This window comes from Osmia lignaria, chromosome 14 (assembly GCF_051020975.1).
Source record: "Osmia lignaria lignaria isolate PbOS001 chromosome 14, iyOsmLign1, whole genome shotgun sequence".
NCBI classification, from domain to species: domain Eukaryota; kingdom Metazoa; phylum Arthropoda; class Insecta; order Hymenoptera; family Megachilidae; genus Osmia; species Osmia lignaria.
This window is the reverse complement of record NC_135045.1, coordinates 7,970,647-7,997,238: the sequence shown is the minus strand read 5'-3', so window position 1 is coordinate 7,997,238 and position 26,592 is coordinate 7,970,647. Positions and strand designations below refer to the sequence as shown.

Genomic DNA, 26,592 nt, shown 5'->3' with positions numbered 1-26,592 from the left:
GGAAAGTTGGTTCGGGCGATAACGACGGAGAAGTGGCACGTGGTCCGAACGCGCGGGATATACACCTGGTGGGTTCTCATGAATCCTCCGCCATTCCTCTGCTCATCCCGTTCCCGCTCAGCGAAGCTTACACGTGTAACAATGTTTTACTCGTTGCTTCTGTGTGCACCGCGCCGCAACGCGCCGGCTCGTCTGGTTGGTTATGCAAATCACCGTCGCGTATATATTCACGCGTACGCGCGGCGAAACATCGTGACCGATGCTCAACTCGCGAGGAGGGCCCGCGTCGTCGATTTATTATTGCAAAAGCGACGAAGCGTGACGTAACGGTGTGTTAATGTCCACGCGATGTCTCAATAGGTGAAGGAGGAGGGCCCGTGGCAGGGTCGCGATCTTAATTTCATCGGAAGAGCACGCAAATCAACTCGGTGAGAGCAGAGCAAAGTGGGGGGTTGTTTTTTCTTTTTAAGAGGTGGTAATTTATGGCGAGCCGGGGGATGTTTGTTTCGTCTGTTCAGTCGTCCCCGCTAAATATTTCACCCGGTTGTAACGAGCGTAACGAGTGATGGTCCTCGCCGTTCCTAAGTGCTTGTTATACAATCATCCTTCTTTGACTTGCAATGATTTTTGGGTTGCTGTTTGACAGTTCGTTATATATAAATAATTTTATCTTTGAAACATGGGTTATTTTATAGCGCAAGAAAACCAATGGAGCAACTTTGTAATCCTTCATAATAACGTTGAACTTCCCGTTGTTTCTGATCCACGCGACGCTCTGTCATTAGTTCAGTCAATTTGATTCGATCAGGGTAGTTAAGAAATACTTAGATGATTGTGGTGGCTTGCGAGGGAATCAGCGTAATAAGTGGCCCTTTGGGAGCAACCAAGGAACTACCAGGCTCTTGCTCCGATATTTACGACCGCCATTGCCCGACAGACTAGAGTAGGGATTTTCGTGGTCTTCTCGAGGGTTTGAAATCTTCTTGTTCTTTGAAAATTGTTTCTTATCCTTTAGTGTTTCTTATCCTTGGTGAAAATTGTGTAGCCAACCTAGTATCGCTTATGTCCTAAGCTCTGGGATATCAGAAATTCCATTTTGTGTCCTTTTAATATTATCCATGTTCTTCGACCCAGCCAGCAACAAAGTTACGATAGTCAGTAGCAGTCGTCTAAAAAAGGTTCATCGTCACCAGATGGCAGGCATATCGCCGTTGTAATTCGAGCCGTGCAATTTTTCTCCTTTCGCGGCATTTTTTCACCAGCCGTTCCTCGACGAAGGGATCGAAACCCGTAGTTGCCCGTTCTCCCGGAACATCGAAGCTTCGTATCGAAACGATCAGGCAATCAGGAGGAACGGTCGATGTGCGTTCGAGCAGAGCCGACCGGCTGACTCGTTGTTGCGTTGCTGGTCAGCAGGCAGGATATCATCTACCGATCCTCTCTCGTTCCTTTGGTGCAGAAGGGGGCGGCCATAGGGCAGCATATAATTATCAGAGCCGTAATGGTAGTCATAAATCATAGGCGCTTCTCTCCAGCGAGGCCGGTTCGTTTCTTTCTTCCCTGGTCGGGGCCGCGGCTCTGCCCACGGCTACAGAATGAATACGGATGAGAAATCGGCTCAGTCGATTGGATAGAGTCATCACTCCGCCGGCCACGGACGCACGGACCAACTCCATTTTCTTTGGAAACGCGGCTTCACGCTTCTCGAGACCTTCCTTCGTCGGATGACATTTCTCTTCGACCCCTCTTAAGTCCAGTTATCATTGAAAGGGTAAATGTTGGGATACTAGGGTTAATAGGAAAAATCCTTTTGCTATGTGGCATATAAAGGATTAAGGAGGTGGATAGCAGGATATTAATGCTTAGGTTACATTGGTAAAGCGAAGATACCCAACAAGGAGAATTAGTTTTTGTTCTGGGAAAAATTTCTTCCAGACGACATCCACGCTTCCATCGCACCAAATGGTCCACAAACGAGAGTGCGAACGATGGGAACAAGCGATAAGAGCGCAACAAATGATGGCGTCGCGAGTAATAAAGTCGGGTATCGCTGCGGGCACCGTCTTCCTCGTCAGTCCTCTTGAAGGGACGAACGAGGGACGTTCCTGTGGAGGCAAAAAAGAAGCAGGGCAAAAACCGTAACGGTGCGATATTTGTACAATCGAGTCAATATGCTCGCGGCAAATTTCACGACAAAGAAGCTATGTAGACCCGCTAGGACAAAGGGATCTGTTTCGCCAGTAATCAGGACCCTTCGCTTACTCGCCTCCCCAAAGGTCAGCCTCCAGTTGTTCCGCCAATGGCGGACCGTTCAATCGTCTTCTGGGACAAGTTTCTTGGATCCACGCTTTGCTTTACAAACACACATGCTCATGTAGTAGTGAACACTTGTGCACACATTCGTTTCCAGACGTTGGGTTTTCATAAGCTGGCTCGCGAAGCCAACCCTCCAACTGTCGACTAACGTTCTTTGTGATGATGGGGTGAATCTTGGGCACAGTTTGACAGTGGGGGTGAACAGAAAACCAAAGAAAATCAAACAGGAAATAAGTAGATACTGTTCACAACGTGAAGCAAAAAGAAACATAGACCATGTACAAGAAGTACATTGTTTGAGTACAGGAAAAGCGCACCCTGAGTCCTTTCGCGTTCGCAGCGACGTAGATGGATCATAATTCTTGCTTACCTCGTGGCTACAACTGACCACTCCCCAAAAAACGACGTCTCCACTGCCCTTTTTCGCCCTTCTACTTCGCTTTCGACTTCGTTCGCGTCCACCCTCGCGCATCGAAGCGTAACCAGAACCCACCCCTCATAATCATGATAAAATGTCGACTCGCTGACGAGGAACCACGTCGTTGGAATACGATGGACACGGTCCACGTAATTGTTAGCAAAAGTTGTAAATCACCGACGAGAACGGAAAATTTGTGGCTCGAATCCTCGTTGTTTTATTTTTTCCAACGATAGAAAGGAGAAAAAGGAGCGAACGAGGGGACACGGAAATTTTCGTATCGCAGACGGTGAGAAAAAAATGCAAATTCTCAAGGACGACTACTTTAAGTTGCTCCGGAAAGAAAAATATATTTGTAACTCGTGATTCTTTACGTTTTTCATACAAACATCTAATTATTCAGTCAAACTTCGTTCAGACAAATTCAGATAAATGAAGCTGTACTGGACATCTCAACCACTGATCATTATCGCTCTCCCATAAATTTCAAGCTCAAATAATCCATAAATACCCGGAAGAAGAATTAATAAAACAATCCACCCCTAAGTTTCTCTGAAACGATTGAAATTTCCTACCAACTCGATCTCATCCCTAACTCAAACTCCATCTCCACACAACAAGAAACCAACTTGTGACTTTCTTCGAAATCCTCTAACAAAAGCTACCGAAAGCCCCGCTTCTGTAAGTTAGAATAATATACACGTCACAAAGTAGCAGACTTTGGTCCCGTCAAAATTCCCAGCGTGTTCGCTTTGCCAACGCGTTTCCCGTTTCATTGGGTTTTCTTCAATGTCGTTCCAACAACGACGGAGGGTTGCACGGGGCGTTGGACGTAGCGAGGGTGCGAGGGTTGGTGGGGATAGGGTAGCCGAAGGGAAAGCTCGAACACGAAGAGTGGGGTTCGTCACAGTAGGAGGGGTTGGTTCCGAGGGGAGAGGATATGGGGTGGGGTGCGCTGACAGCTCGACGCTCTCGTCCGCTCCATGCTCGACAGGAGGATACGCTTCTCTGCACACATTCACCGCCGCACGCACACGCGTTTCTCCACACACACATCCACATGCATATTCCTCGACAACGTCGTGCGTGGCGTCCTTTTTTTTCTTTTATCCGTTACCAGCTCCTCTTCGTCCCCTACACGCACGTGCATGTACGCACACATCGTCAGCCCCTGAGTCGGTACGCGCGTAGCCGTCACAACGCGTAGTTTCGTTTCTGTCTGTACTTCTGGCGAGTCAGAAGCTCTGACACGGACGCGGAGTCGCGCTGGCTCGCGCGGACCATCGATGACAGTTCGAAAGGGAATCGGCGCGCGATCATGATCCTACCTGTACTCGCGAGCGAGTCGATCGCTGGTGAACGTCGGACACGTGATACCGAATGTGACATTCCCGAGCCACCACGTGTCTGCGAGTGAGCTGAAGAGGAGCAGTCGCGTTCCTCTGCGGACGGACAGTGAACACGATCGCGGCGGGTTACTTATTCTCTGTGAACCGTGGTGCAGCGAGGACACGAGGACGTACCTCTTGTTAAACTTTTTTGTGTTTATTGATTACTCTTTATCAAAGTGATGAGGGTTATCGAGGATTGAATGTTGACTTGATCGAAGAATATTCATTGATCTAGTGGATCAATTGATTTGTTTGCAGTCGGTTTGATCGCGTTGAATATTAACAGCATTATAAAGCAATGAGTGTCGATTCTGATTCCCGGACTAACTCGTCAATTTTTCATCAGTGCTGTGTGTTCGCCGAATGTCCATCTGCAATGTTGACCATGTGTAGCTTCTTCGACGAACGTTTGATGTAAGGTACGGTGTGTTAATTTATCGAGTATTGTAAACTCTCCTCAAACATTTCTTCCGTTAAAATTGTTAACACCAGGAAGATTGGTATACAATCTTGCTCATTTATCATGCCACTTCCCTTCAAATTATCCGGATGCTTCGATGAATACGGGCACGGGTCTAATTATCGCGATCGGGCACCGCGAAAATCGTTCCTGCATATCTGAAACTCTTTCCCGCTTGCGAGACGGGAAAGCGTGGCGAGTCGATGAGTTTCGTCGCTTCTTTGAGAATCGATAGATGTGTACGTAATTGGCAGCGTGTTTGCACAGCCTGGTTGCAGCAGTGCGTCGTCGGTTTCCGTGGTTGACAACGTGCTGCGATAACGTTGCGAGTCGACCTGCCTCGCGAGCATAATTGCCATTTTCTCTCTCTTTCTATCTCGAGTAGCTGTGCTTGGTTGGTTCCGCGTTAATCGACCGATAGCCACCGCGAAGAAAATCGCGTTTCACGCGCGACTGGCCGCGAGCAATCGTTCTTGTCATCCTGGTCTGATACGTTTCATCAAGGACGCATCATGGCAGAGACAGGTACGTTCGATGACAATCGATGACGACATATGAGAAGTCGTTGCGATGTTATCGTGGATCGAGCAGAGGCACAGGCGGAAACTCGATGGAAGGATGAAAACATAAATCTTGCTTGGAGGTCTGAGTTATGTCCTTAGAAGATCGTCGTGAATTTCTATTATATTTTGGATGTTCGAGGTGTTACGCATTTTTCACTAAGAAATTAATAAAAAGGAAGAGACTAGCCTGTTCAAGCCACTTGTCAGCCTAAGTTCCTACTTTGTCATTCTTAAACTTGTAACAATTTTAATTTTAAAACTTATCCTACAGTTACACGATAAAAGGCGAGTCAAAAGAAACCTGTCATCAGAAGACTAACTCGTATATCTCTCCATCCAACGAAAAAAAACCATTTTGAAATAGCTGGAGGTGCGCGTGAAATATCATTGAGGCAGACCGCGATAAATCGCAAAGTGTAACAAGTGGATTACAAGCGGCAGAGCAGTAACTTACACAGAAAACATTCCACGTGACTGTTCTTCCATGTCTGATCTATTCATCACCTTTTCCTCCAAAAACGATTGTTTCAAAAATATCGGCCAATTCCTCCTCCCGTTTGTTCGAACAAGTTTCCTCATGGTTGACGAAGAGGAAGTTCTAATGGATGCCGATGGTAGGGCCGAAGACAAACGTCCGGCTAAGCTCGACACCCTCGCTTTATCTCGGATTGAAATCTTAAATGCAGGCCGAAAGATTCGAGTGGCCACGTGGCGCGAAGAAGAATGAGGACTCTTTTAACCCGGTAGCCAGAGGACACCGTGGTAGCGGGTTCATTTTGTTACCTGCAACAGATAACAGGGTCGTCTTGCGTAATCGCCCGGGCCAGCCATCCTTCTACGGCTATTTTTAATCCGGATCAGCACCCAGTTGTCTCGAGTCGGGGCATCAAAGAAAAATGTGAAAAAAAACGCGAAACTTGTTTGTGAACGACGAAATTCTTCTGTAGAAACTGGAATCGTTATTCTGGGAGATCGAGGAAAACTCGAGAGAACACAGGATCACAGTTCTGGATAACGTAATCGTCGAAGGGTGAGGTGCTGGAAGAATCGTTTCGATATGGTATCACGACCCCATAAATATTTAATGAAGCCCGAACCCTTCGATTTGACGAGGGTCAGTGGCGCGGATTAAAGCTCCTGGGGATGATTTCCTATTGTACTGTGTCAAGGAACGCATTTACACAATGCATTGTGATTCGTTAATTAGACTATCCAATAGTTAATTGGTAAATTGAAAGGTATCCCAATAAATTGATGACACAAAAAGCAACAAGTTAAAAACGAAATCTCCACAAAGATCTATTACAAGATCAAAAAAAAAAAAAAAGAAAAATCAAACGATAAATCCGTTGAAAATGGAGAAAAGCTCTAAAATAGACGTGATAAATTGAATGAAAAACCGGTGGAAGCGATTTAAATCGTTTTCAAGAGAAGTCAGATAAATTGGGGATAAAAAAAATACACGATTGACACGGCAACAGGTTACAAATGGCAGAGGAATCGCGATTCTCGACGAGTCGCACGCATCCCAACGGGACAAGAAGCGATAGTATTTTCACGGCGCTGCTTCTTCTAATCATGGATTCGTTAAGGAGGAAAGAATGTGGGTCTACAGCATTGTTACATGCTAAGAACACGTTTCGAGTTGCAGAATCATGTTCTGGCGTAAATATTCCATTCCATCGTATGCCGCTTGTTGCGTATATTTTTGCACATTTTTACATTGTTATAATATTCAAAATTAATTAATAATATTTAAAAATCACGAGTGCGATAATTGATGGGGAGACAGGTCCATTGTAGACATTGGTAAAGACCAGTTGACCTTTTGCGAGTTCCCACTTTGTAAACACCGTTGACTATGCTTTGAACTTTGCCTTACCTTCGGCCAACAACCATGGCAAGACCCGAATTCGAGGGTGATCTGAGACTCCAGGGTGAAGACGCTTCACTGCGTCTCTGATTTAGTAGATTCGTAGACACGGGGTCGGAGTTGGCCTGTCTAGTAGCTTAGAGAAGCTTACATCGGGGATGAGAAACGAGCGGGAAACGGCACGGATCTCCATCGTCCGGATAAATTAAACATTATTAATCTATACATTTGTTAACAACGTGTGACACATATTTTTTCAATCGACAACGATCTGTGTCGAAGGGTTGAAAACAAGATGATGAAGTTTTCTATTTCATTTGAATCAAAATTCATCAACCTATCGAGTTCTAAATTTCCTCGAAACTGTTACAGCTCCAATTACCGGTAATCTAATTATCCTAATTGCTAGTAGCTAGCTGTAATCGCAGGAAGCGTGGGTTTAAAACGTTTTACCGTGGAAATCGACTGAGAACAGGTGCTTGCCGCATGGTTTTTCGCGGAACGTTTTCCAAGGATCGCGCAATTCCCTTTCTCGGATTATTTTCACCGCGTGCTCGTTTTCCTTGGAACATTTTGTCCCATTGCGGTTACCGTCGAACAAGTTTTTTTGAAAGCTGTCATATCGTACGTCACGTCCGCTTTGCGCGTTGAATAGCGAGCAGTCGAAGCGTACCACAGCTCGAATCCAGAGTCTAACGAACTCAAGACCATAAAAATGTTTGTCTTCCTTTTTTATCAATGCCGTGCTTTATATGTAATTTTTTATTTTTAAGGTAGATGCTGTTGTAAAGATACCTTATAAACGTTGCCTTAAACTCCTCTGATAACACCCCCTGCCTGAACAGCTAATGTAAAGTAGTCTTTATTGTACATTAAGATCTTATTCAGTGTTCTCTTCATACGGCTGAAGATCATCAAGACGAACACGATATTAGGTGGTCAGGCAGGTTTTAATAACACATAATTTAGTGAAAATGATTCTCAAAACCATTGAGATTGTAGGGGTTGATTTAATTTCAATTCTCAGCCGTGTTATTTCAGAAGTTTAGGTTAATTTTAGGGTAGCCGAGAGAGGAATAGCTCGGATGCTTCAATTTGCAACACGGAAAGCTCTATATAGCTTCTCTTTTTAAGGATTTTAAAAATATCCTCTCACCCGGTGTAAAAATAGACTATGGAATCACGATCACGTAGCTGAAAAGCGGTAACCCTAAATTGACTTCGAAAAAAGACAGCTAGGTCAGAGAGCGAAATAACAAAAAAGGAAAAAAGGGTAATGTGTACCGTGACCGTGAACAAGTCGAACGGTTTTCCACAATGGCATGCCGCGGGCCACCGATACTCGTTCGAAAGGCAATAAATATTTCAGTTAACCAGCGTGTAGAAGGCGCTCTCCGCAAAAGCGTTCCATTCATACCGCGGCATAACTTTAGTACGATGTACCGACTCTTTCCGCCTCTCTCTCTCTCGTTACCCTGCTCGCGTGTGTTCGCATTGATACATACAATCCATGGATCCCTTACGGTTTACGAGCTGCTAGCATGATTTATAACGATCGCAAACACGCCGCAAGGATCATTAGAAACATCGTTCGAGACCGCGGAACGTCGATCAAACCGGTGATCGCGCCTTATACTCTATTGATTCCTTTCGTTCAATTCAATTCGTGGGGTACATTTTCAACGTGTTGTGAATTGTAGATCTATAGAATATTTTAGATTTGGCTTCTGTTGAGCGCGTTACAAAATGAAGTACGGGGTGATCTTATTGCAGTTATTCTAATTTGACTTTATTAGTTTCTCATATTTTTATTTTTTTGAACAAAAATGATAAACTAACGTAAAACTTTTTCTGATCTTGAGTCAACAAATTATCTCGATGCATTCCAGTCGCGTTGCGTGGAGCCGTATAACGGAGCCATCGTGTTTTCCAGACGCCGGTGTCGAGGAATCGTAGTAGGGGTGGAACGTTGGTTATCTCTTACGGTCTTCCGATTTAATTAAGCACGGTTTCTGCCTGAGCCAGGAACTTTCGATATTAGGCTCTGCCTGGTATCTATCGGGTCGAGCAAGCAAACTGGAACTCCCTCGCCGACGCCCCTACGAGTAGCTCGTTCAACACAGTCGCACGCAATACGCTGTATGGGTGATCTCGTTTCCAAAGTCTGAGAGAGAGTTCAGCGGGATGAAGGCAGCCCGTCCTTTGTTCACGGCGTTGGACCTGCACGGCTTTCATCCCCCTACTACTCTATCCGGCTAACCCTCCGTCGGACGCTGAGCGTCGCGACGCCTCCTCTTCCCACTCCGTTACCTCGTCTCGCCCTTTCCCGTCTCTTGCGGCTCCGCCGTGGCCTTTGTGCTCTTGTCAACTTGTCAAACTACCCCTACCGTGAGCTTCGCCGAGGCAGCATCCAATACCATGCCTTGAACCAACCGCTTCTCGCTTCTCATCCCCCTTCAGGCTATTCCAGGCTACTCCACCCAATATCCTCCTTTTCCGCCCTTACCCATTCCTCTCTACGGGGGCTCTCCCTTTCTCTACGTGCTCTTTTCTGTCTGTCACGCGACTTCCACGGACACGACAGCCGGCCAACTGCCGGAAACGTATTTCCTACGGGAGAGACCATGGGCCGACCAACGGACTGCTGCGATCTAGGGTAGCTTTACGTTTCGGTCTTACCTCGATTATCGTCAGGCTCCGCTGGGATTCGCTGCTTCTCTTGTTAATTAGTCGAATCGTGTGATCTTCCATACACGATACTACAGTTTTGGCCTTGAATTCTATCATGGAATTAAGTTGTTGAATTTGCTGTTCGTGTAGAACCTTGTGTCTTCGCTAGCCGTCGATGCTCATTGTGTATTAAATTTTTGTCGATCCACGGATTAGCGTTTACACAAATGGAAGTGAATGGTACTTATTCGTGGAGTTTGCATATCGATACTCGATCTATTCCCACTATTCCCAGTAATGAAATATTTCACGAAGGCAGAAGCAACAAAATTTTCCCTTGATATGCAATTTCAGTATTAAGGTACGCGATGCACAGTCGTTCGAGTGCGATCCAAGATAATCAACTTCCCATTTACTAATTATATCAGCTAATTGTACAATACCAGTAACAAAGAGCGTGTGTGTACAAGGGTCGCGCGCGATCCAGCATGCACACGCATTCACAGTGTACGCGACATGTGTAACAGCTAAACGCTCCCCTCTGGTACCGGACATTCCCGCGATTATCGCGTCACGATATCTACGGCTCACCCACCAAACGGCCATCCACGTCTTTCGCGTCGAGTACACTTGCCTCGACGAGAAATTTGCATTTGCTTATTTCGCAACCTCGTTCTTTATTGTTACCGCGGACGATTCCTCATTTGCAATACGAACGGTGGCGGAAGAAATTCAGTGTATTTTCTAATCGACAATCAGTCCGGAGAGTCGGCGACGCACTGTGGCTTAGAAAACTTACACTAAATATGTCGTTTTGTAATCAGTCGTATAATTTTTCCTGCAACACTGTCGCGCGTTAATTCATAAAACAATGAATATGTCGTTTTGCCAACGGCGGGTCGCAGACACGACATAAATTAACTGAAAGGTAATTATTTCAAAGTCGCGGCGGCCAAGCCAGGGGTGAGCCAGAGATGGGTAGGTAGGTAGGAGGTAAGAGAAGGTGGGGTGGAACTGTTGGAATTTTTGACCCACCTTGTACAAGCTGTCTGTGCCGAGAGCGAAGGAGACATACGGTGAGCGAAACTCTCGAGAGCTGGGGTGAGCTCGTGCAACGTTCCGGCCGAGCGAGCCTGGAGCTTGATTTATAGGATGGCGTCAAAACTTTCCACTCTGCTCCGTGTCTCGCCGCTCTTATAGGCACCCTCTCGCGTTCGCGACGAAATAAAGGCTCACCTTCGTTATTTTAGGTTCACCGTCGGCGTTACGCGCGAAGACACGCGTCCTTACCCTTCTCTTTCACCCTGCTTTCACCCTCTTTGATAGTTCGTTTGCTCGACGATCAATTGCCTTTTCATAAATCTATTGATTTCATCGAAATGATTTTTACCCAAATAATTGGTGCCCATTTAATGTTCTGTTTGAGATTTCTAAGCTTGTTCTTTTTTCTGAAAGAAATTTAGTATAGTTACACGCAGAGTGGTTTTCTGAAAGATATATGAGTTACACTTGTGTTTTCATGGTGATAGGCGTTGTTGTTTCAAAGACTTGAGAAAAGGCTAGGAGAGATGATACCGAGGAATAAGACTCATTTATTTTAACCCTTTCGGAACCAGTAGCCATCCCTGAATTATGAATGCTCCTGTAACCATATCTTTTTCATGTTGCTCCTCTGAAAAGTAACTTGGGTCATAAATTGTAATTACCCCATTTTCAAGTGGAGAATATAGTTAAGACGAAACAAAACAGTTAGATTTTTATTCTAGTCTCTTCTCGAGAAATCCTGATTTCCTAGAAATTTAGTACCATTAACACCTTGACTATCATCTTGTTAAATTCATGAAACGTTTCTTCAGGTAGTAATCTTATCTCTAGTAAATCTATGCTTAGTTTTTTTTAACAAGTAGACGCAGTATAATAGTGTAACTGAAAATAACGCCCAACTCCAGATGTCTTTGATGAGCCGTGAAAAATATAGGTCTAACTAGTTGCTACCTAGGATGGAAGCTAATTAGTCATCCACCACGCTTTCAGGCTTCACACCTTCAACACAAATTTCAGGGATCATAACAAATTATATTTTTACTTAAAAAAGAACTTCCCACAGAATTTCAGTTACCTAGGCTTTGATGACACGACAGTCAAAGTGCCGAAGGCTAATTTCTCAATTTACTATAACCCTTTCTCATCTGTGTACCAAATCTTGGTTGTTACCTACTTTTCATGCAAAGGACCTGCCTTAATTCCTTTCAGTTATCTTCGCGTGACTCTTAAGGTTCCTTTAGAAAACTTTTATTGCTCCTCGATGTATCACGTAGATAGGACATTGCTGCTCGGACGGTTATTAACAAAGTAGAATCTAGATTTCGTGAAACCTTGTCCCCTCGACTTTTAACCTCTTCACTCGAGTGAAACTCGACGTTCTCATAGAACGTGTTCCAGACATGTTTTATATGCACTAGTAAGTACACGTGTCTACGCAATGTTCACTTAAGTTTCGAGATCCTATCTCGTCTAGCTCCTATAAACGCAAATTCTTGCGCGTCAATTACAATCTTCGAATTTAAATTGAAGATGTATCGTGAACATGCCAAAATTTCCACTGTTTTAACCCTCTCGCTGTGGTACGCTGATGATAAGATAAACGTAACGGAGTCAGCCATGAATGTGTTCATTCGAGGTTACACGTGGTCTCGTTCTTACGAAAAAGCTTGAGAAACCAGCTCTGACTTTCCAAGGAACTATAACGACCCACTAGATCGACCTACGATTCCTTCGGAACGAGATCACCTCGGCCAGGGACCAAAAGAGAAAGCTTGACCGCTCTAAATTTCGGGGCAGACAAGCTCCTAGAGAAAAAATGTTTTCACGAAAAAATGTGAAAGTTGACCGTGGCTGAGATTCTTTCAGGCTTTTCAACGCGCTGCGAAAGCGGATGGAACAGGGGCTGTAGAGAATCGAAGGTGCCAGGCGTCCTGCTGCGTGGACGACACGCAAAATTCGGCCAGCTCATTTGGGTCAACAAGCGAATCCTTGGGCAACTCCTGGCTTTTCTCTTTGCTGGGTTTCTCTTTCTGTTTACTGTACTTTCGTTTTTCAACTGAATCGAGTATCCTCCGATGATTGAAACTGATCTGGTAGTTAGTTACTAGTAAGACCTCGAACAAAGTTGTCAAAATTAAATGTGTAATTAAATAATCTTAAAATCAATCACATTCACCACTTTTCCGAGAACCATTCAATCGGCAGCCTTTTTAATTAAACAAATTTCATCGAGATGGTTCCCAGAGAATTACACACACTCCGTCCAGTATTTATCACTCAATAAAGGCATCGTCATTTTGGAACGTCGAATAAATTAAAGCGACTGCTAGTAGGAGACGCATAATTCATCGTATCAGTCCATGCTCGCGATAATTTCAGTTCGTTGACGGCCAGAGTTGATGTATTAAAAGATTTCATCGAGCCGAGTCTGCTTAACGAGATGTCATACGTCAGGTGTCACGAAACTGTGATAAGCTATCTACATTTATTCCAAATGTTCCATGAAATGCGAAACTTGTCGATAGGAAGTAGGTGTGTACAATTTTACTAGTGTTTTTTCCTCAAGATTGACAACAGTGAGTAATTCATGAATTAGAAATTAGAATCGCTAAATAGCATTCTATCGCATCGAAAGCGAGGAATTATCAAACAGCTCATGCCGAGGTGAAACGATGAAAAGAATGAGCCTTAACAGTGTCGAAAACCTACGAAAAAAAGTCCAACAGATAACGAAGGTTTCAATGAAACGACTATATCCAGCAGGAAAAAAGCGTTATCGAAAGCACTTTTGATTGGGAAGTGGAAAACAAAAACAAGCTTTTTGGTGCATGGAACAGCTCGTTGAAAAATATGACCGTTGATAATCTCGAATAGAGAATCGAAAAAGCAGGGTGTGAGGAGAGAAAAAAACCACAGGAGAGCTGGTAACTGACGCCATGGCCAAAGTAAGTTGAAAATGAACGGGGAAAAAAAGCGTTGCAGAGGGTAGAAAAAAAGACAGGGGACGAGGGTGTAATGCGTATCGTCGGCTAGCAGAACGTTGGTGGGATTTATCTGCGACGTTCATGGCTGACTGTTTCGACCCTCTTCATCCCCCTTGGCTTCCCTTTTAACCAGAAACACTGCGGTCCCGGAGGTCCATACACGCCTCTGTATCTTCTCTGTTTATTAAATATGCCGTGGCGATGCCACCACTGTTCGTGGCGACGACTTTTCTCTGACTATAAAATGATCAAGGGCGGTATGATTCTTGCCCCTTTTTAAAGAAATGGTACCAGAGATTTAGTGATCTGAAATATAGGAATTTATTTTGAAGTGATTACATTAAAATGATATCATTATACGAAATAAGCATATTGCAAAAGTTTAAAATAAATTGTAGTGGGCAATTGTCTGGTCTCATCGGTTACGCGAGATTCCTCCCGTCTCATCGGTTCTGTGGATCTCGCAATCGGCCGCGAGAGGAGCCGGAAAAGGTAGAGTCCGGTCCGTCTGGTTTGTTCTCGCAGTCAGCTGATGCGAGACGAGGCGACGCGTACTCGGTAGGGGGAAATGGAATTACGGATGCGGCGTGCGTGCCGGTCCGCGGAGAGCGGCATAAGCTATTGGGCGGCCGGCTTTTGAGCGGCCTTGCAAACTGGTTTCCTGCAGGCCGACTCGATTATGCTAATCGCATATGCATGTTAGCATTTGGCTGATCCGCTGGCGTGTCGGTTCTCCGTTCACCGATCCGACCGCGTGCTAGTGTGCACCTCCTCGACCACCGGGACGCACAACACACAGCACCGCTGGACCGCGATCCTTTTCGAGCAGCCCGCTCGAAACCTTGATCGCGGCCACCCTTTAATGCCCACTCGACCTTCCACCAGCTGGATACCTTCTACCGTGCGTAACGGTATTCCTTCTCGATTTCCCTACTCGTTGAACTCCGTTACTCCTCTTGAGTTCGTTTCTTTTTATCTTTCTTCCCATGGTGGATAATTTCCTTTTTGGAATGCAATCAATCATTGAATTCATTACCTCGTCTCCATTACTCTCTTGAAAGTAACTGCACCCGTGTCACTAACATCACTGACTCGTCTCATCATTTATTAGTAACGAGTATTGTGAATTAATGGCGTGCAATTAGCGGCCACAGGGACTCTAATTATATTAACACGATGGCAATTTGTTCGAGGGGATCGATATAAATATTTATCGACTTTGACGCGGTTTGTCGTTGAGTGTAAACCGAGATTGAACACTCTATCTGAATCTCTTTCTTTAATTTTCGGATAATGTGCTGGCAATATGACCAAATCCACAGGAACAGAGAACAGGAATTTTGTTCAAGGTCACAATTTTCTGTTCCTTTTTTCCTCAACCGGGATCCCCGGCACGTAGGTGGCTCATTCAAGGGTCCCAGTTTTACGAGTTCCTTTAGTTTACGACTGTTTTACGGCGTGCGAACGACCGGCACGAGCTACGAGTCCCATAACTGTCAAATCCTGCCAGCATTTATTGGCCGGCAATCTTCAGTTGACCAGCTGTCCACGATAACGTGTCATTTATTTCATCCTATCGTGCCATTCGCATAGTCGGACCATCGTCAGTGCTTTCGAGATAGCGAACGTGAAGCCTTGATCACTTGTCACTTGACTAGCGTTCATTAGGTTATCGCATAGAAAGTGAAATGGCCATGGAACGTGTTGCAGCTAATGTATTCCACTTGAAAATCGCTGAACAGGTGTTTATGTTCTTTTAATGGTGTATTTATGGGTCGTTGAACGTTGTGGTATAGGTTAGGTTGAGTGGTTTGCTTCGTCTTAACCTTTCGGTAACCATATCATAGAACTTGTAGGAATTTTAACGCGCTGACTCCCACGACAGTCTGAATTATGTTAGATGCTTTAAATTCTAACAAGAAACAGGATTAAAAGGTATAACACTGATAATGTGAAGTGGGACATTGCAGGTTAAATTGAAATGTACTATTTATACAATTGATCCGAGAGAATCAATTGGGTAAATGGAATCTGTAGATTGTGAAGCAAACAAATGTCCCTTTAAGTCACAGTAACGATGACCTAGGACCCGCTACACGAGGAGACAAAGAATCTTCCCGGTAGGAGCCATTTTGTTAACTAGAGGCCATCATAGCTGCCTGACGTCACTTCCATATCCAACTATGGCGTCACGTGACGCTCCACCCTGTTTTCAATCACCTTGGCCCCGAACCCACCCAGCTGTCAGACACGCTCCACCCCGTTTTTTCCGTTTCTTCTGGCTGTCGACATCGCCATCTATCGGCAATAATATGAACTCCTTAGACCTTTAAATGGCTAGTTAGTTGATGCCTCTTCCAGTCGGTGTCACCACCTGACAAAATCTAAATGACCTCGAATCGTCCTTGGAAATGTTTAGATCTATCAAAACGAAGAAGTCCAACAAGAGAAACAATCGTACTATTATTGCACTCGCTCCCTATCTACCGGAAATCCCTTTGAAGAGTTTCCGCTACGCAATTAAACAATGCCTCGTTCAGATAAAACGGCAGAAACATTTTCATGGAAAGACAATGCAACGTTTCCAACAATACCGAGGCGTGACGTTTTCCATTTCAAACGGTTTATTACACGGCTCGCGTAACAACGATCGCGTTTAATCGCACCTCATGGAAAGCATGGATCTTGTTTTTGTAAGGAGAAAAAAGAGAAGAAGGAAGAAGGGTTACGCGTCGTTCGGATGGAAACGAGGCGTAAGCCTTTATCTTCATCTCTGGGAAAACCGAGGGGGCCGAATAAATAGAAAGAAACTTGCGTTACGAGGACACACAATACGTAAGGGGCGAGGGCAGTCCGTAAAGCGGGAATTGAGTTAAAATCCTGCGAGAGGTAGAATTTATACGCGATCCTGGCGGGCTGGAGGGAAGAGTACGGGGAGTTGCGGAGCGCATGGAATCGCTATCGGCGGCCATTCATCAATCCGGGGAATCAATACGCTGGAATTAATGAAAGCGCCGCGCGAACAGCGAGCTAGCGGCCGGAATGTTAATCGCGATCGTCCCGTGTCCGACCCATTCTCGTGTACAGCAAACTCCCAAGGGCCCCACCTCCACCCCAAACCCTTCAACCTGCCACCCTACCCATCCCTTTGGATCCCTGTGTACATCCGCCCCCGCATCCCTATCCCATACCATTCTTCGACCATTACCAACACGACCACTGTGTGCTGCTCACAATACCTTTATACCGCGTATATTCTATTCTATTCTCTTTGGCTGAAACCGAATTTTTTTATTCTTTTATGTGACTATAGTTGGATTTCGATCGTGACGGAAAAATAGGCTTACAAATTTGGCCCAAGTAGAACGAGGCATTTGCACTCAAACTCGTGCCTACTACCTGAACTTACAGCATAAAACCGATGGCCATCTCGAAGTAGGAAAGCTGATGCACAGTCGGTAGAGAAGATTTCCGGGCCTAATGAGAAGATGTTTCTATAAGATTCTGCCGATAAGGGACCGACGGACCCATCGTAGATGTTCGTCACTGTTTCGGTCCCATAAGTCCCCCCGCGAAGTTTAAACCTATCGTTGGGTGAAAATCTTCGTATCTTAACCCAATATGTAATTTAAACATTATTTTCCTTTCTCATTTCTTGAAACTGTTTTTTAATTGAGTCGGCTCTGTCATTCGGGGGTTAACAGAACAACGTTTGTAACGGTAAATGTTTCGTAAAACGCGTTCCCGGAACTGGTCTCAGTGAGAAACGCGAAAAAGGAAGAAGTCTCCTGGTTCTAGTTACGTACTAACGAGTTGCGCGAAGCCGTCGACCGCGTATGCAACAAAAAAAATGAAGGGAGGCTGGGTAGAATCTCGACGAGGCGTTCAGTAGCCATGCCGCTTAATGGATGGGAATATTTCCAAATTTAACGATCGTTTAGCCCGCCCACACAGAAGGCCAAAGGCAAATTCGGCGTCTGGGTGATGGCCGTCACCGTGACGGGCCACGTGTGTACCTCGCCTTCTGTCACTCAGAGTCAAACTCTGCTCGGTTCATTCAGTTGGTCGCACAAAGATCAGCAAACGGAACTTGTCTCCGTGCGAGCTGTTCGTTTTCTGTCTTGCGCTGAAATACGGTACCGCAAAATTAATCGCGACATTGATTTGAAAACTTGTTAAATTAACACGAGCTGTGTGTGTTTGGGTTACAGGTGCGGCACAACTTCGGTAGCAGGGTGGACAGAGGAACGGAACGTGTCTGGAGCGGCTTGGCGCTTTGAACGAAGGTACCACACCGAAGAAGACGAAGAACTCTGATTACCATCTTTCCCCCCCTCGTGTACAAGTTCAATCTTCGCCCCTCAACCCTAACCCCACAGTTTGATAACTTACGGTTTTGTAGTGCTCCAGTTTTATTTTCTGTTCTTTCGATGAGTCCAGTGTGATAACCCGAGATAAAGGGCAAGAAAAAAGAAATAATAGAATTCAACGATACGCAAGTGAGATAATACGGTGATGGTGGTGTGATAATAAAGAGTGTGCGCGCCCGCGTGTTGTCCGAGAGTGTGGGATTCAAGATTTACAGAAGGTGATATATATATTATATATGTAAAAATAATATAAATAATATATCCAAATGTAAGGACAGTGTGCAAGTGTGTCCGTACGCAGATAGAGTACAAAACAAAACGAGCGAATATATAAAAAGTGAAGAAAGAAACAAATACTATATCCCGGTACAAAGGGAGAAAAAGAAGAAGAAGAGGTGGAGGAGGAGGAGGAAGAGAAAGAGGAAAGTAAATAGGTGGAGAAGAACTATCAAAGATCAAATACAGAGAGTGAGAGCACGCTAAACGACCGAGGGTGGCATTAGCAGGTGGGCCAGGTGGGACAAGTAGCATGAGTTCGTACTTCGCGAATTCGTACATCCCGGACCTGCGTAATGGCGGGGTGGAACACCCGCATCAGCATCAGCAGCACTACGGTGCCGCCGTCCAGGTGCCCCAGCAAACGCAGTCGGTTCAACAACAGTCTCAGCAAGCCGGGGACCCATGCGATCCCAGCCTCCTGCGTCAAGGAGTACCTGGCCATCATTATGGGGCAGCGGGCACCCAACAAGATATGCCTTATCCGAGGTTTCCGCCGTACAATCGGATGGACATGCGAAACGCGACCTATTATCAGCATCAACAAGAGCACGGTAGCATGGACGGAATGGGTGGTTACAGGTCGACGTCCCCCAGCCCTGGTATGGGCCACATGGGACACACACCTACTCCGAACGGACATCCGTCCACTCCTATTGTCTACGCGAGTTGCAAGCTTCAAGCGGCCGCGGTCGATCATCAGGGTAGCGTGCTCGATGGACCGGACAGCCCGCCTCTCGTCGAGCCCCAGATGCACCATCAGATGCACTCGCAACATCCTCACATGCAGCCACAGCAAACCCAGCACCAACAGCAACCGCAACAGCATCAACATCTTCAGGCACAGCAGCAGCACATGATGTATCAACAGCAACAACAGACGCAAGCGGCGTCGCAGCAATCGCAGCCAGGCATACATCCGCAGCAACAGCCGCAAGCTCAGCAACATCAAGGGGTGGTCACGTCGCCGCTTAGTCAGCAACAACAGGGCACTCCTCAAGGTGCGGCCAGTGCCAACCTACCGAGCCCGCTCTACCCATGGATGAGAAGTCAATTCGGTAAGATTATATTCATGATGATTCTAAATTCAGTCTTTTGCGGAGGTTTCTTGATGTCTCAGAAAAATAATTCAATCCGACGAACGTGTACCATAAATTTACAAGACAGGTTCGTGCGTCTTCTTTCTGGGTTTGTTTAAGAAGAAAAAATATAAAAATTTCCAAAATCGTGGACTCGAATCACAGAAAGGCATAATCAGAATACGTGAAGCGGCTCACGAAAATAGGCTCAAGGCTTTTCCCGCGTGGCCAAGAGGTTTCGTAGAAAGCAAGGTTTCTAGAGAGGACAGCAGGTAGCCGGTCGCTTTCAGATTTATGCAACAGTAGGTAAAACTAGACCACATTCGTACGGTTCGCAAGCCAAGATTGGCATAATGTCTCCAGTTTCTAGGTATACCCCAGACGTACCGAGTTATTTATTGCTCTGACCTTTTAGCTCGGTAGTTTCACCACGCGTATACCGTGTACCGTACCCTTACCCCCCCATAAAAGTTATCTTGCTAGCTGACTGCGTTCGCGTTCGCGTTGGCTCCGCGGCTTGGCAGAGTCTCCACTCATCCACTTTTATTCCCATGATAACTCATGGCTGCTTGTTTTCCCTCGACATTATGTTGAACTGGTTCACTCGTTTTCACCTTCATGTGTCCAGCCAATGATTTTTTAGAGAAATCTTTTTTCGCAAAGATGAAAAGAGATTTTTTCCACCTTTGCTAAGTGAGGGTCGATTCCCTTTGATTATTACTATCCCAAATGTAATATTTAGGAAATGTATAGATAGAGGTAACCCAGTGGGCCACCTGCTTCCTTGAAATACGATGGGGTTGTAACGCAGGGAAGGTTTGCTGAAATTTTCTCGACCCATCCGTGACTGCAAAGAATCACAGGGGCAATTTCAGTGTAACGAGTTGGAAATTTATGATGGCAATAACGAAGTGATAATAGTCCGCTCCCCTTAACCCGAAGGTATCTTGTCCCAGGGTTAGGTAATAGCACAGGTTTCGGCACCCTGCTGGGATTGCTCTTATTTCCTTCTTCCTTACGTTCCTACCGCTTCTTTCTTCGGTAAATCTAAGGAAAAAGCCGCAACCTTGAAGGGCCAGGCTTCTTCGATGCTTAAATGTTTTCTCCTTACCATTTTATCCTAGCACTCTTGCCTTCAGTTACTCAGTGCACTTCGTAAAGTCAAGTAGTGTTTCTTCGTCAAGTCTAATTAAATTAAGAACTATTAATATCTTCACATTTATCGATATAAGTGTTGTATTTATAAGGATATAAGGTTTATAAGAGTGCATGGATTAAGTTTTTTTTTGAGTTAGTACGCAAATAATTGATTTCTTTGCGACCATCTTTCGGTTGAGTTTGTAAGCTACTCCTCCATTCGCCGATAAATGGTCCAGTTCGTGATGAGGATGTTGGTTCGTACTTTACTGCCAGTCAAAGGAAGACAGAGGTTCGAGTGCCTGAATCTGCTCACAGATGTCGGCACGTTAAAGTCTTTTCTCTCATCAACAATATAGCTCATGCCTCTTGAAACCATATTGATTTTTTGGTCACTTTATAAATTTTTACTCTAAAGAAATGGAAAGGTACACATTACCCTATAGAATTTATCACTAGTTTCATAGTTATACATTTCACACAAAACCTAAGCTTTTAATAATTGGTAACGCATCACTGTCCAACACCAGTAAGCTCTACTATTAAAGCAGAGTTGTGCTAAAAAATTAATCGTTATACTTATGGAGTATTCAATACGGCCATTGTATCAACATCTGCACAGTACACCATTTTCGATCACTGTATGCACAAACACGATGTGAGATACACCCCTTATGGGGTATAACTTGTCTTCGATATTCAACCGATTTACAGTTTTCCTCTACCGTTCGTTCCGTGTTCGTCTCTAGTTTCAGCCTGTTTTAATAGTGTCTATTAGTTTCCAGTCGATCCTGTTTACCCTTACGGGGCTACCAATCATGATAAACTTCATATCAATTTATCTGGCTATCCATTCCTGGCCGTGGCTAGCCGTTTCTTTAACACGTTGCAAAAGCGCACCAGCTGAGCTAAGCAGGTCCTATGAATAATGCATGGTTCAATTTTATAGATGCAGGTGCTCTTCGGGCATTTGCCCGGTGAAACCATCGAGATTCTCTGCCACCTTACGCGGGACATTTGCGTTACATAGGTTAGGAAATTCCGGCATAGTTGGCCTGGCTCGTGTAACACCGTTTCATGGTGATGCACATTGATGTCGTTTACTGCCAAACATCATGAAACACCGCTGGAACGTGCACGACTTCTAAACGTGAAAGCCTCTTCGATTGCGTCTTCAATCCGCCATTAGTTAATGATGGTTTTTATGAAATGCCTCGGCCACCTGTCGAGTCACGTGTCGCGTTCTGTCGCGTTAATGCCTTTAGATAGCCATAATAAGTGTTCTTATTAGTGGTAGCCGTCGTAGATATAATTGCTTATTAGATATGAGATTATCAAATTTGCAAATTTGATTAAAAAGTATATGTATCTCACAACCAAATCTCATGAAGCATCATTACATGAAGATAATAATTCAAAAGATCCAACGTTTCATGAATCCTATTATGATTTCAGATAAAATTTGCAATGGAATTATTTCGTTTCTCAGTTCAGATCATCGAAATGCAATTTCTGTTTGTAAATTCGAACATGCACTACGTGTAATTATCGATGCACTGTGTCGTTGGCTGTCGAAACTCGAGCATACCCTGCAGGAAGAGAAACTTATCGATACCGGGTGATATGCTTTTAATGCGTAAGATAATTGCGATCCCTTTTGCGCGAAAAGATTTATGATATCGAGTTCTTCCAATTCAGTGCTCCTCCTTCTTCGTCTTCCTTGCAAATAAGCATGCAGCAACACGGGTTTATACACGTGCATAGGTGTGAGGCTTCCGTTATAGCACACAAGTGCACGTGCAACCTCGTACAAGCGCCACATTTCTTGTGTAAGTCGTGTACTGACACGAATGCTTAGCAAATAGAAAGTGCCGTGACAAAAAAAGCCGCATTACCATCGAATTAACCGCGCGAAATATCTACATAAATGGCCAATAACCCGTGCCTGTAATGAGGAATTAAAATGGCCCTTGCCATTCTCTGACTCGATTTATTTCTTCTTTTTTTGCGGTTAATCTTGCTCAATTAATGGAAGTCATGGATTTATGGACTGAGTACTGTTCTCTGGCCCGGCACGTGGCTGCATTTATCTCGTTGTGATACGTTAAATGTTAATACGTATCTTTTGGAATTTTGTTTGTGGAAATTGTAAGAATAGCCTAATTGTATTCTACGTAGAATTCTTACACTCCCCAATTCAATTTGATTTATTGCCCCGAACTTGAACGGTTAACACCTGTAACCCCTTTTCCCTTCATCAAGAAGCAAAAAGTCTCCTAGATACCATGTGGCGGACGTGTACAGTTTTTAATCTGTGGTCAAAGCTGGCAGGGGTCGTGGCGATCAGAATCTCATCTGGAAACGCGTTTCTAGACCGCGTTGCCAGACACGAGATTGGTGTCCGTAACGATGGCGGCTTCTGAGATATTCAAAAAGAGACGGAGCCCAAAAGGGCAGGGAAGGAGGAGCGTCGAGGAAATGACGTGAGAACGAAAGCAAGAGGGACTAAGATACAGCTACATAGGAAGCAAAGGAAAGGATGGATGAGAGAGACAGGAGGTCTGGTTGGAGGAGGGCGTAGGGACGGTGACGATGATGGATCGGTCTACAGAAATCCTATGTCCGTTTGCTTTTTGGGCCGCCGCCATGAACTCCCGAGACAACCATGGACGATACGGGCGATGGTGATATGGGTTACTGCTGGAGCTGCGCGTATAAATTAAACCTCGAAATTGGGAGAAACCAGGGTGAAAGTGGGCTAGACCAAAGACTTCGTTACGTTCACAGATTAGGCATTTCTTGAGGGGGAGCAAAAAATTCTTGAAACGGATCGCTGGAAATCCAACGTTCCTGGTAGGACTGGCCAGGGATATCCGAGAATTAAATACGTTAATTATTCACAGTGTTTCGGTAGACGAATTTCTTATTTTCTTGTTTCTCAGTTTGCACTCGGAAGAAATAATGCCACGTTCTTAAGTACTTTAATGCTTTGTTCCTTTCATTGATTTGAGTAATTAAGTCGTGAAATTTGTTTTCTACCTTATCCATTTCATCTACAATCGGTTAGGTAAGATGTTAATTGCTAACGTAGGTGGTTGATAATTTTCTTCCATCAGAGATTCAGGAAGTTTGCGAGGTTAGGAATGCGGCCTCCGTTGCACAAACAACCGACGAAATTCCTGAACGAAGGTTATCTTGTCGGCATGGCGCGACCTCTATGCGAAGCCTATGGTGACTCTTCTCCTCCTTCTCTGTCCCCATTCAGCAAAAAAAGCGAGCATGCTCCCTTCCGGCGAAGAAAGTTCAACGAAAACAACGTGACATAAAGCAAGCAGCCTAGGACGGAAATACAAAAAGCAAGACGAATTGCCACGCTTAAAATATATGGAGACTCAGACGGACGGATGCAGACGGGGAACTGGAGGAAGTTCGATCACGTGGTCGGGATTAAAGAGACGCGGACCAAGAACGGGATTTGTCGTACACGTTCGAATTTCACCTATTCGTTGAATTATATATGCGGATCTGAAAGTTGAATTCTGGATAAAATTTAAAACATACTTTCACCTTTAAATATATGAATTTGTATTAGTTGAAATTAGTTGATTTCGGAGGTTAGGAAGCGCAATCTTAACTCAACTGGTTCACGTTTCGATCCATAGACGTGTAGAAACCGGAAGTGCAGACTATCCCGTCCTCCTATCGATTCGAACAACAAACAAGCTTCAGTTGCTCGTAATGGATCAGCTGGGCATGGTTATTCTCGTCCAGGAAACTAAATAACCTTCGACAAAGTGGGAATAGCAAATGTCCTAAGCGCGGAATAACCACCTGGACCGAAATATAGGACGGAAGAAAAAGAAATTCAACAGAAGTCGCCGCCAAGAGACGCGGGGTAAGAAGAACATCAAGTCGACCCCACACTCATACACAGAACTTAGGAGCCCCCAAGGGGAACAAACTATCTGATAGGAGGCCTTTCTCCCTTCTTCACCTTCTTTTTTCTGTCTTTCGGCCAGACAAGCAGACAACCGGACAAGGAGACTGAGCCTGAGAGCCTGAAGGAGAAGTTAGAAGGTCGAGATAATGAGCAGTGAGAATAGGTTCGGCCAACGTATGCATTTGGTGTGTCCGATGTCCTACTTTGTCTACGATCTCCCCATTCCATGTACACCTGCTCGTGTTTTGAATTCTGAACGAATTTGTAGGAAAAATAATGTACGCGGGTGAAGGAATGTGTGAATCAAAAACAAAAAATGGCCATCTCGATTATCCTATCAGTAAAAGACCAAGAAATATGTATTCCAATCGAAAACACCTGATTCCCCGAAGTGTCCATCGAGAAGGTTTTCCGAAGCGATTCACCGGATTCCTCGCAATTAATCTGAACCTCTGTCAGCGACGTCGACCGGTCATATAATCCGAGAGGCTCTTTCCTCGTGTATAACCGGAACGAGAGGGAAGAGGGCAAAGAGAGGGGTGAACGGATAAAATTAATGGGATATCTAGGGTATCTAATCGAAGAGCGTTTCAAGGCCTGGCCTTAAGGTGGCCACGTAAAGCTTAGCTTAATTGGGCAGCGAGTGGTGGCCGCGCCTTATTAGCGAGTTACAACATCCGGCTAGCTAGGCTGGCTCGTCTGAAAAGTCCTGCATGTATCCTGCGGCGGGTCTGAAAGACCAGTCCACCATCGACTTGAAGGTGAAGCGGAGTGAAGCGGAGCAACTAGCCTATAATAAGCCGTACGGTTGTGTACGTTCTGTTCTGTTCTGTTCTGTTCTGTTCTGTTCTGTTCTGTTCTGTTCTGCTCTGCTCTGTTCTGTTCTGTTCTGTTCTGTTCTGTTCTGTTCTGTTCTGTTCTGTTCCGTTCTGTTCTGTTCCGTTCCGTTCCGTTCCGTTCCGTTCCGTTCTGTTCCGTTCCTTCATGCTGCGCCAGTGAAGGCAGACCCATAAATCTCTCGGCCATACTCCAGGGGACATTTGATCCTTGCGTAACCCAACGCCGTTAATTTATTGCCCCGCGTTTAAAGTCACCTCCGTCCGCGAGAGCAACGGCTATACGCCAGGATCAGAGAACCAAGCTTCAGCATAAACCGAAGGTTTCTGGCTAGCTTTTCTTGTTATCGACCTGTTCGACACGCCCCGCGAGTGTCCGTCCTTCGATGGATGAACGCATCCTTCAATCGCAGAAAGAAAGTCATGCATCTTCCCGTAGGTTAGATATTCAGGTATACTTGAAAATCGCTCCAAGACACTGGGAATATGAATACCTCTTTTGACGAACTTAAGCCATCTCTATAGAGATTTCTATGTTACATTTCTAAAATGTCCTTTGATCCCTGGAACATAGTTGTTTCAGCTGTTCCCGCCAACTAGCGTTTGGCGGGAAAAAACATCTCGTACCCTCAGCACGTCGTGGCCGTGTTTCCCACGACGTATTCGCACAATGAAAACGCCATTAAATTCTTTGCAGTGCTCGTAGTGCATAGCGGTGATTAATTTGCTAGAGATCGTGCAGATAGATAATGCTTTCACACCGACTCAAGGACTTCTGAATACGACTGGGATTCTATCTGATATTGTTTCTTTACTATCTACTATGCGGTGCCTTTATTGTGGCAAAATTTATTTGTGCTACATTCGCCATTCTGAGGATGATGTGTCTATGTTAGTAACCTCTTGCTAGTATTTGATAAATAATTTATTTAATGCTTATTTTGCTAAATGGAAATCTCAGTCAGTAGCTGCAGTTCAGTCACCGCTTTTGAAGTCACATGATTATTAAGAATCTCTTTGACCCAGCCGGTTGAGAGTTGTTCTGCTAAATTACACTTCTTATTTATCATTTCTATTGATACAAGTGTCGCAGGAATTATAATTAGGTATTAAGGCTGTTATCGGTAAATAGGCATCGACTAATCGGTACAGGGTATGTCGAGCGTGACTTCAAGCCGTTTTATTATTCCATGAAGGCTTTGATGATCTTCTGGGCCAGGATGTAGACTGTCTTC

The 26,592-nt window shown here is 44.9% G+C and overlaps 1 protein-coding gene across 7 annotated transcripts in view; it reads left to right on the top strand.

The window, feature by feature from the left end:
• The window catches only part of LOC117605533 (homeotic protein antennapedia-like), a 109,750-nt gene that overhangs the window by 80,410 nt on the left and 2,748 nt on the right, over positions 1-26,592 (top strand). For 5 of the 7 annotated variants that reach the window (XM_034326966.2, XM_034326960.2, XM_034326964.2 and 2 more), the window contains one exon: positions 17,931-19,423. In XM_034326966.2, the coding sequence (XP_034182857.1) occupies positions 18,619-19,423 (805 nt within the window). In that variant the 5' untranslated portion in view covers positions 17,931-18,618. Of the gene's footprint in view, positions 1-3,714; positions 4,545-17,930; positions 19,424-24,243; positions 24,477-26,592 lie in introns of those variants that run through there. The other 2 variants (XR_004581725.2, XM_034326963.2) reach the window with 2 other exon arrangements.